The sequence below is a fragment of the Diabrotica virgifera genome, chromosome 8 (genome assembly GCF_917563875.1).
Source record: "Diabrotica virgifera virgifera chromosome 8, PGI_DIABVI_V3a".
In the NCBI taxonomy this organism is placed as follows: Eukaryota; Metazoa; Arthropoda; class Insecta; order Coleoptera; family Chrysomelidae; genus Diabrotica; species Diabrotica virgifera.
In genome coordinates, this window is record NC_065450.1 from 198,629,604 (window position 1) to 198,641,747 (window position 12,144).

The 12,144-nt window shown below is 31.9% G+C and overlaps 1 protein-coding gene across 3 annotated transcripts in view; it reads right to left on the reverse strand.

Moving 5' to 3' along the window:
• Window positions 1–12,144, reverse strand: part of LOC114329106 (uncharacterized) — a 96,661-nt gene that overhangs the window by 47,173 nt on the left and 37,344 nt on the right. For 2 of the 3 annotated variants that reach the window (XM_050659570.1, XM_050659569.1), the window contains exon 1: window positions 6,428–6,545. The exons of the other annotated variant lie outside the window; for it this stretch is intronic. In XM_050659570.1, the coding sequence (XP_050515527.1) occupies window positions 6,428–6,530 (103 nt within the window). In that variant the 5' untranslated portion in view covers window positions 6,531–6,545. Of the gene's footprint in view, window positions 1–6,427; window positions 6,546–12,144 lie in introns of those variants that run through there. 3 annotated transcript variants of the gene reach the window in all.

A 12,144-nucleotide genomic window follows, 5' to 3' on the forward strand; every position in this document is an offset into this window, starting at 1 on the left:
AATTTTAGATATATTATCGCCACCTCAATTTCTGATTTCAGTAATTGTGGTTCTATTTATTCAAAGAGGTGTCAGACAGGGTTGTGTGTTATCCCCAACTTTGTTTAACGTATAATCAGAAATAATTTTTAACGAAGCCTTGGAAGGGCAATGTGAAGTTGGAATCGGGGGAGAAACTAATAACAACATCAGATATGCAGACGATACCGCGATCATGGCTGAAAGTATCGAAGATCTTCAATTCCTTATAGATCGAGCCACTAGAGAATGCTCCAATAACGGACTTTGCATAAATACAACAAATAAAACAAATAAAAGACAAAGTTACTTGTGATTAGGAAACAAGACGTCGGCCCTATGCAACTAATTGTCAATAATGAACCTTTAACAACAGTTAACCATTTTAAATACCTAGGATGTTGGATAAACGAGACACTAAATCCGGATGAAGAAATTAAAACTCGTATAGAAATTGCAAGAGGAGCATTTATGAAACTTAGATATGTTCTGAGCAACCCTCAGCTGAATTTACAACTAAGAATCAAGTTCCTAAAATGTTATGTGTATCCTGTATTACTGTATGGATGTGAAACCTGGATCATGAAGGTTAACATGATGAACAAATTAGAAGCCTTCGAGATGTGGTCATATCCTAGAATGCTCAGAATATCTTGGGTTCAACTCATTTCAAACAGAGTAGGTCAAGGCGAAGGTGATTTAACCAAGATGATAAAAAAGGGAGAACTTGAATATCTGGGGCATATAATGAGAGGTAGCAGATACAGGATGCTGCAGTTAATACTCAACGGAAAAATCGAAGGAAAAAGAGGAATTGGTAGGAAGAAATATTCATGGCTCCGAAACCTTCGTCAATGGACTGACTGGCTTATCAGCAGATCAACTATTACATGCCGCACAAGATCGAGAACGATATCGGCAAATTGTCATGGAAGCTACCCACGCCTAAAATTTGGGCATGGTACTTAAAGAAGAAGGTTCTATTTATAACTTCTTCTCTCTGTTTTATTGTCTGACTCGTTGTTAAAGAATAAATAGTATTTTGCAATATTGTTTCCATACAGCTGCGATACCGTCTGGGTTTTTTATGGTATTTCCACTATTAAAATCATATAAGTTATACGAAAAAAATTTATATACATCATTTAATAGTCGAAGAAAAACATGAGAAACTATCAGCCATAAAATGTGTAAATTGAATAAAATCCTTGAATATAAATAGCGGTTTTTGCATACCCTGTAAAAATGTAAATGTCCCAATAAATACTGTAAAAGTTAAAATATAAAATGCATCCTACATGAGTATCCGACCTTGCAGCCTTCATTCCAAATATGTAAGCGTGTCGTTAACCATGAAATGTTGCTAAGCATTCGAGCTACGTAATAGGCCAATCTCGAGCAAACGGTCTCCATTAGTACTAATATCTTAGGTGATTTGTTTTTAATGGAGCAGCACTTTTTGCTCAAATTAATAATATTACATGGTCTTTTTGGTGAAGAATTAATTACTTAGACAAGTAGATATATTAGGTATACATTTTCTTCTTTTTTAGCTGCCGTCTCTAAGGGTAAGAACAGAACAAGTGGACCGCGGTGGAGATGGAGGTTGCGGTCGATGTGGAGGTTGCGGTCGATGTTGACATCCATGTAAAACAAAAACATTGTAGTGAATGGAAGAGAACAGAGCAGGTAAGTAGCGGTGGAGGTTTAGCGCGATGGCATCCAGGAGGTTTACATCGATGCTTTTGAAAATAAAATGAGTTTGTTTTACATGGATGTCTACTGCGCTGCCTACAAGGATGCTTCCCTGTGATTGGTCCGTTCGAAGCCAAGTTGTTATTACCTGCGCTATCTGAGTTGATACTTTTTATATAATCCCTTTTTGCACCGAGAGAACAATTTCTTTTCTCCTAAAACACCGATTTCTTTGGGCAATATTTCTTAAAAGTTAACATATACTATTAACTTAAACACACCGGTTCACATATAAAGAAACGAGTTTTTTAAACACAACTCAATAATTTCTTACAGTTAATTTCTTCAATACTAAGAAATGCATTAATGGTTACATTTAATTTTCTTATCCTAAAGTTTTTATTTCTTAAATTGAAAACTACAAATATTTTGCAGTATAAGAAATATAATGTTAAGTTAATCCATATTTATATTTGTGAACAAGAAATTTTCTTGCAATCAAATAAATATTTTAAACCACAAGAAATAATTCTTCAGAAATACCCTCTGTAGTAACTGTGGTTATAAAATAAAACTTTGTCATTAATGCCGAAATGTTACTTGCAAAGAGATTTTCTTCCACAAAAGAATTGCGCAGATTAACTATTTATGATTTAGTCGTCAGTGTTTGTCAAGATGGCGTGATATGTTCATGTTCATATAGATGGATGTTGGATTTATTGGTGTTCTTTAAAAATTAACGGATACTTTGAAGGTACGTACATATATAGGTATTAAATAAAAGTAAATTGAGTAATTTCAGATGTAATAATAATATTGTTGCGTATCCGAATGGTTAAAAAAGAAGCATAATAGTATCTTTATATGCTTTTTATGTATAATGATGGACGACTCTGAAATAAAGGAGTTTATTATTCTAACTGGGAAACATGCCACAATTTAAAGCGGGTACAGAATGATATATTATATAGCTTCAGAACAATATTAAGAAAGGATTTATTAACCAACTGCGAGGCCTTCCAGAAATGGTAGAACTTCAGACATGTAAGTACCTTTTTAAAAATGTGTATACTTATGAATCAACTATAATAGGTTTCTTGAATGTATCGTCTTCTAAAAAAATATACAATACAACGCTATATCAAACATGGTGGTTGCAACGCTGAGGATGTTTTCTGTTAATTTATTTGAGATAAAGAAATCAGTTAGTCTAAAAGAAATATATGTTTATGGTTAAGAAATGTTATTGCCGAAAACCGTGAATTAGTTAATATGTATTAAATGACTTAGATGTAAACTAATAATACTTTCCCGTAATAAAATTTCTTAATGATTAGGTATGCTGTCTCTTTTAGATTACTTATAAGAAAATTACATATTATTATGTCTGCTTCAATGTTTTACATTGGTTGTATTTTCCCTCTTGTTTTTGCTAAACAATGTTTATTGTGTGAGTTAATGTTATAATTAATATTTCATTAACAAAAAAAGAAACAAAGATGTGTAGGTTAAATAATGCCATGTTTGAACTAAATATGATTGATTATTATTAGTATTAATAGTTCTTATGTGGGGCCGTGTATTTGTTTTTTTTTGTATTTCCTAAATTTGTTAAAATTAATATCTATAGATATCTTTATAAAAAAAAATTTATTAAAGTAAGTTTACTCTTTCTATAACGTTTTATATCTTGTTTTACTAATAAATAATGATTTTACCTTAACACAATGATTTATTTCGCCGTATGTAATATCACTTTATTTTCAAGAAATATTAACTTAACTCTAAATATACGTGTATCTCTGCGAAATATATTTCTTATCATTAAATACATTAATTATTAATAGTAAAATAATAATATTCCTTACTAAGAAATATTATTGCTCAGAAAGAATAGTTTTTTAATGTGTAGAAAATATATTTTTATGACTAATAAAATTAATTAACATCAAGTGTAATTTCTTTCTGATAAATGGGTTTGAAATTTGCCAGAAAGTGATGGTTCAATCATGTTTAAGATATATTTCTTTGGCTATAGTAGAATTTATTTGAAATATTTTAGAAAATTATATCTTACATACAAAGATATATTTCTTAGGCAATATGCCAAGTCGATCTTTCTTAAATATTAATAAAGTTTCTTTATGTCAAGAATTTTTTTCTCTCGGTGTGTATTCAGTTTATTTTTGAATTTTCAAAGTACTTAAATTCAGTAAATTTTTGAAATATGAAGGAGGATCTGATCATTTACAGCTGACATTTCATCACTATCATCACTTGACTGACACAACATCGCAAAAGCACAGTCTTGTTGTCATTCAAATTTCGTTAAACTGTTTCACTTGATAGTGGTTCTAGCTTGACTGACAGCGCAGGTGACCTCCTTGCTATGTGCTGTCGACATCGACCGCGACTTAACTAGTAGCATCCACCGCGACCTACACCTCCACCTCGACCCACTTGTTCTGTTCTTACCCTACTGTAGGCCGGCGATGACTTCTGCAAATTCATCTTTATCCTGTGCTTTTCTTAGTAAGGTTTGAAGGTCTAGTCCTGTACAATCCTCGATGTTACGCAGCGACGTTATTTGTCGTCTGCCAGAACCATGCTTTCCTTCTATTTTTTCCTTCTATTTTTCCTTATTAGTTGAAAGAAATTCTATATCCCTTGTCTGAAAATATGTCTAAGATAAGATGTTTTTCGTTTTTTAATAATTTCTACAAGTTCTCGATCTTTATTCATACGTCTTAAAATGTCTTCATTTCTGACATGGTCAGTCTATGGAGTTTTTAGAATGCGGCGGAATATCCACATATCAAATGTTAACGTCCAGACTTCCATGCAATGTAGTAGAATATAGCATTTTATCATGCGATATTGTAAAGTTAGAACAAGATCTCAGTTGGTGAAAAAATATCTCATTTTTAGAAATGCTTTTCTGGCCTATTCTATTGTACATTTGACTTCTCGTTCTGAATCTAATAGGCCTGGGTCCCTCGTACCAAAAAAAATTATTAATAGCAAGCTGAAAATTTGTTAATAGCTTAACGGTGTTTAGTCGGACTAACTTTGATGTATGGGAACACTGGAACAGGGGAAGTTTTAACTATGGAACGTGATTTTAATTGTGGTACGTGTCATCCCGACAAGTTTATGATTGGGAAAACTATCAGCTTGTTTTTCAGTTTATTCAATAGCAAATTTTATATTATAATATATGAAAATATGTTTGTCCGACAAATACGTTGGGCATTTTATAAGTCCGACACGTAGAACTTGTTAAATGAGAGGAATTATGTTGGTAATAAATAGCAGTCTGATTTTTGCATGAGAGTTTAATGAAAGGGTACCAAAACAATTGGAAGAAATACATGGGACGTTTTCGCAGTCTGACGTTCGAAACCTGTAACCTGTTCCACAATTAAAACTTCCCCTGTTCCAGTGTTCCCGCACATCAAAGTTTGTCCGACTAGACACCGTTATGCTATTAACAAATTTTCAACTTGCTATTATTACACTTTTTTGTATGCGGGATCCAGGCCTATAAGGTGTCAGGCATCCAGCAACTTAGATATTTAAACTTTTCAACTTGTTCAATTAGTTTGTCATTTACTAATATGTTTATGTTTAGAGTATTATTTTCCGCAATTATCATTATTTTTGACTACTGTACAAATGTTAATATTTAAATAATAATCACCAGTCGAATAAATGGCGGGAAGAAACAAAAATCGTCGAGACATAATCGAGATTATGTGCTTAAAATATGAAAAAAAAAATCACCGAAAATGCAGTTCTTTTGAATTTAGATTATGTTTCGGTCTGAAAATGGTCAACATGGCTGCTATTAGAAAAAAAAAACCGAAAAATAGATAAAAATCATTCTTCATTCACATGTAGTCCAGGTTATGTGTTAAGAACATGGGGAAAATATCAAAAAATAGGGTTTGTTGTATTTTGAACATGTCTGAGCATGTTTGAGCATGAACATTGCAAATCTGATCCCACTAGTAGAAATAACTGAAAAATATATTAAAAATCTTTATTTTTTGACATGCAGTTTAAGTTTATGTGCTAAAAACCTAGAAAGCTCGAAAAAAATGTTTTTTTTTTCGAATTTCGAGAATGTTGCCGAAATAAAATGGCAAATCTAACCCCACCATTCAAAAGAATGAAAAAATTACAAAAACAGTAATTATTTAGTAATTTGCCAAAAATTTCCTACATAACCTATAAATTCTCAAAGAAAAAAGAAAAAAAAAACTATAAATTGTATGAAGAATTCAAATATTTTTTCTATGCTCAATTTTGATCCAAAAAATCTGAAAAAAGTCAGAGTGTTTTTAGGCATGAAAATATGAGCTAATGAATTGTTTCAGAATTTTTAAATGAAAGGATTTTTTTAGGAAACTTTTTTTTGTATAAAACCCGTTTTTTGCGATAGGAGACTCCTGGGGCAACGTAATTACCTACAAATTTGGTTAAAAGGGTTTCAATATATACTTTCGAGTCAATTCGAGTGCCCAATCCCGAATAAGGATCCAGCCGAGTGTAGGTTTTACCATCTTATCCCGCAATAGCCTCTTAGCGTCTTTAGCGTTACATACAAGTTTTATTTGTCTGTGATTAGAAACAATATAAGAAGTGATTATAAGGAACACTGAGTTATAAGTTAAAGTAACAATATAAATCAAATTACTTCTTTTTGCCATACCTCTACGAACCGGCCTACAATTTCGAAGACTTGTCCAAGCACCGCAGACGAGATTCTGACCATTATCGAATGCTGCTTTACAATAATGACATAAAAAACACATTCCGATACCCCATAGTGAACCTATGTACGTTTATTCTAACAAGCCAATTTCCATTCGCTCGTATATCTCTTCATATTTTTATATTAACCTAGCTATTATGTATAGATATAATATATTATTTATGCTCTTGCGAAATTCAAGTCGTACCGTTTGTGGCACCGATTAGATAACCTCGACCATATGGTTCATTTGAATTTTGTGGTTCAGTAGATATTATATAACTATATGACCCGTATGGTTTGTTGAAAGAGGTGATTTTTTTATATACTGGCTTTCACTAGTCGTTTTTAAACTATTTATTTTATAATCCTATATATCCGACAGATACCTTCGAGCTAAAAATTAGGAAGCATACGCAGAGTTATGACAAGTTAAAGCTGAAGTTCCACAAGGAAGTGTCCGATGCCAGTGCTATACCTGCTCTATACAAGCAATATTCCATCCTTAGAACATAACACAATTATTGTGACATTGCAGACGACACATTCATTTTAGCAGTCTGAAAAAGCCACGAGGAAGCTACAACCATGCTACAAAATCTGGATCAGGCGATGGCGTATCAAATTGAATGAAACAAAATCTGTTCATGTCAATTTTACTAAGAAAGGAGAAAAACATATTCCAGTCAGTATGTATGGAAATTGATGGTTGCCGACCTTCTTAGCGAAGATCACATATAAGGAAGAAGATGAATGGAAACCCAATACCTTATGCAAATACGGCAAAATATTTGGGTATGGCATTAGATTCAAAGTTACGCTGGAAATCGTATATTAAGAAAAAATAAAGAAAGAATTAGAAATTAGGAAACCAAATACCTTATGCAAATATGGAAATATGTACGGCAAAATATTTGGGTGACATTAGATTCAAAGTTATACTGGAACGCGCATATTAAGATAAAAAATAAAAAGAATGTGTGTGTACTTTGTACGCACGTAAGAAGTTATACTTCTATTATTATGATTTCAACGAAACTAATACACTTAACAGGTTATTTGTAATTTATTTAAATATTAAACTAACTTTCTTTACCTACCACTTAAAAAAAAAAGAATGTGTGTGTACTTTGTACGCACGTAAGAAGTTATACTTCTATTATATGATTATATGATTATATGATTATAAACGAAATTAATATACTTTTTATTTATATTTTATTTAAATATTAAATTAATTTATACTTACTACTTCTCAAACATTTTTATTAAAACAGTGCCAAAAAACACATTAAAAATGCCACAAATGAACATTAATTGTCGGAAAAATTTTTAACTAAATACGTATTTTCTGAAAATAAAATTATATAATAAATATACTTACAATCATAAAATGTATAAAAAAAAAATAAAAAAATAAAAGTTTATATTGGGATTCGAACCAACTTACCACGCGGCTGGTATTTGCGTTGTATTGGGATTCACCCGCATTAAAACTTCGCCACAGAGACAGCTTGTCATTATGTGCGAAGATCGTCTAACTAAACAGATTAACCTTTTGACATTTTTAACTTATGTAAATCAAATTATTTTGATTTTGAATTGAAATGATTTAGAATTGAAAAAATACAACAAAACATAGAGTAAGAAGACAATATATTAGGTGAATATTGATAGAAATTTTGATGGTAATCAAATTATGTAAATAAAAGTATTACATACTACTTATGTATTTTGGTAGGTTCAAGGTAGGTATCGGAGCCCGTATAACGACTAATAAATTTCGCAATCACTTGCGTCGTGCAAAGTGGCTATGTTCAAATATCATAACAAAATTTGATCAACTATTTATAAAACACTTACCAGTGAAAGATTCTTTAGCTTTGAATAAGCGAGATCTGCGGCACTCATACTAGGCACAGTTTGATGAGCTTTCACATTGGCATGCAACAATCATCTCTTCTATGTAAATAAGTCCAAAATTATAATATGAAAACTATTTAAAAAGGCAGTATAACCATTAACTAACTTTTTGTTTGTTGTTTCTCTTCCTACAAATTTTAAAACGCAACAAGCATACATTATAACCAAACCATGCACAGTCCCACAGCTGTGCCACAGCTGCCATATTGGATAATTTTTGTCATGTCATTTGAACATCCAATCAGAACAAAGTTATATTGCGCATGCGCCCGGTCGCTAGGTTTTCCCATATAAAATTTCACCGTCATTACGCCCGTAAAGAAGTATAACTTCAAAAATTATTAAAACGATACCAAAAATATAAAAAAAAAGAATATGAATCGTCCGGGATTTGAACCCGGGACCTCTTGATCTCCGGTCACACGCTCTACCACTAAGCTATATCCCTTTTGCTTTGATAGGTTACAAGATTTCTCATACATACTGACAAATTTAATAGACCAAGTGAAGTATACAAAAATACTTTAAAAATATACTTACTATTATTATAAAATATCTTATTCCCGAGGAAGACAAATCCAAAGACACAAAAATTATAATAAATAATACATTTACTAAAAACACTAATATATCCTTTTATATGATATAATATGACTTATTTACGCTAACAGCGCTGATACATACATATCTTGAAAGATTAGCAACGAAATACATACTGTCTGTATGCGCATGCGCCCAGCATTATAAAATTTCAATCTCGATCGTAAAGAAGTATAACTTCAAAAAGAAAGAATTATAAATTATAATTGCAGAGATTACCCTTATCACGTCTTTGAGCAAGCGTAATTAAATTGATTAGCAAATAAGGTTAAAATTACACAAAATTAAACATTTTCATTAGTTTTGATTACTTTTTATCTTAAAAATCTCGTCGATTTTAATCATTTCTTTAAATTACTGTACTGTACACCGGTATTTTAGGCGTCAACGCCCTTCCGGTAGGGATCTATGGGAGAATATCACCGAGCCGCAAGCCCTTATTCCTTGCCGTACTGCACCCTCATAGGCCGATCAGAAGCCCGCATATTCCAGTCTAAGTGCCAGATTCATATTTAGAATTTTATACTGACGCGTTAACGTTTTTGTTTTTCCGATGGCCTGGCTGGGCTTGAACTCACATACCTCACGTCGAAGTGAAGTGCGGGTCAGCCGCTAGTCGCACTGAGCTATCCGATCGACAATTTCTTTAATAAAAATCCAAATTTTTATAGATTAATCATTCCTTAAATACGGATTTTTTCCTTTTATTTAGATACAGTTGCGATTGAAATCACGATGAAAAGAACAACAAATAAGGCATCTAGTAGTGTTCATTTCTACGGTTTAATTGCAAAAAAAAACAATGTGCGTTCAGTGAAGCCTTCGTTCCAGTTTCACTTACGCCAATGAACAAAGACCGGTTTGCTAGTTAATTCGCGAGTAAATTAGTTTACTCGTATCATAGCTGCCATTAAAAATTGTGATTATGCTTAATTTAAACAAGAGAACAAGAAAATACAACGGTATTGTTGATTTTGTCTCTTCAGTACACACCTCAAAGTTAAAATTAAATTTAGTGTATGTTTTGAACATTCTACCAGTTGGTAAATTGACTTGGTGAATGTTTCTTGTTCTTCACGTACGACGGAAACCAGCTTCTGTAGTGGTTGATTACAAAGACTCAGATTATCTTTGTCGAGTCGAAGCAAGTTGTAAATCGATGTTGAAATAAATATTAAATGGAGATAAATGTTTTATTTTATACCACAAACACTTTTTACAAACACTGTACAATAATAACGACTACTAATTTTAATACACAACTTTGCTATGACTTAGTGAACCGTGAGTAAACTAGGACCGCGTTCTGAATATCAAGCTTCAACGTAATAGTGAAAGAGTCGAGAATAATTCGAGAATAACAAGAGAATTGTAAATTGAGACTGCTTGAAAATCGTGAAACTACATTGGTAGTTGTGCTAATTGCGACCAACTAACTCTGCGATCGGTATCTAACTAAACTGACTAACTGAGCATCATAAGAGATCGGCTTCTTTAGACTTTTACAACGAGGGGGAATCGATAATTAACTTTTGTGGGTGTCTAATTTAAATTTAGAGTAAATAAAACTTTTTAGGGTATGTCATTCCAACTCGAAGATGAATACCTAAGATACCTAACCTGACCTAAGATCGTGAATGCAAAGTACGTTTCTTATTTTTGCAAAAGCAGTTCGGGCTTGTTCTATTCGGCTTTCAATTTCTGAGGTTGAATCTCAATTTACATTGATATTACTGTTGATGTACTCGAGTTCCTCTATTCTGTCTAGTGTGGCATCTCCGTATTTTATGCCGTCATATCATTTTGTATACATTTTTTTTGCTAACTATGATATACTTAGTTTTTTTAACATTAAGTTTTAATCCATACTGATCACAGGTTTGTTTTATTTTGTTGATTAGACTTTGAAGATCTTCTTCGCAATTCGTCAGGACTAAGATATCGTCGGCATATTTAATATTTTATGGATTTACTCCATTCACAGGTTGTTTCCATTAAGGCTTCCATAAAATAACTTCCTCTGAATACAAGTTAAAAAATAAAGAAGGTTTGACTCCATGCGTTGAATCGTATAAAGTTGGCAGAAAAAATTTCTCCACATCTTTTAAAATTGCAAAAAACGCATTTTCTGTGACAAGGATACTTTTTATACGCCGTTGCTCGAAAAGTTGTGAAGCACGAAAAGACATTATTTAACAAAGTTGTAGATGTAGACCTTTTCGAGATCTTTCGATTCGTCACTGCCTAAATATGGCTTCGTCACTTATATTAAAAGCTATTTTATAACTGTTTGAATATAGTAATTTTTGGTAAAAAGTTTTGTTTTTGTTTTGTTTTGTTTTTTTATTTCCACGGGACAAGCCGAATACAGTTACAATTGTTTACAAATTTTGGAACAATTTAGTATACTAAATATAAGTCATATACATATATATATAACACATAAAATATAATAGTTAAAATAGAGTTAACATAAATAATATAAATTACATACAGAACAAATTAGAAACAGACTGGTAAAGGTGGACATAACAAAAGCAATATTAATTTGTTGTAAGTCGCGTATAAATTGGTTGGGTGTGGAACTAAAATTAAGCCTCTCGGTATTTTGATTTGCTAGACGTAACATTCTAGTTATAGGTTCATTGAGGCCATAATTACATCGATGAAATGGTACATGAAAAGTGGTTTCGACTGCATTTCGAGTACTGTATGAAGGAACTTTAAAACCAACCTTAGACAATAAATAATGACTATTTGCTGTACCATTTAACAAACTATATAGAATTTTTAAATCATGGTGATAACGACGTTCTTCCAGGGTATTGATATTTATAAATGCTCTAATTTCGTCATAACTGTAAAACCTGTTACTCCCAGTAATAGCTCTAATTTTAAATCCCAAAAACCTAAGGAATTTGTTTTGGACCTTTTCAATTTTTTCTGCCTAAACATTATAGTAAGGTGACCAAATACTACAACAGTATTCCAAGTAAGGTCTAACAAGAGAACAGTATAACAATTTTAGGGTATTGGGACTTTTAAAATCATAGCAGTTTCGTTTCATGAAGCCAAGCATCTGTAAAGCCTTTGAAATAATAGAATCAATATGATCTGCGAATTTTAGCGATTTGTCAAACAGTATTCCAAGA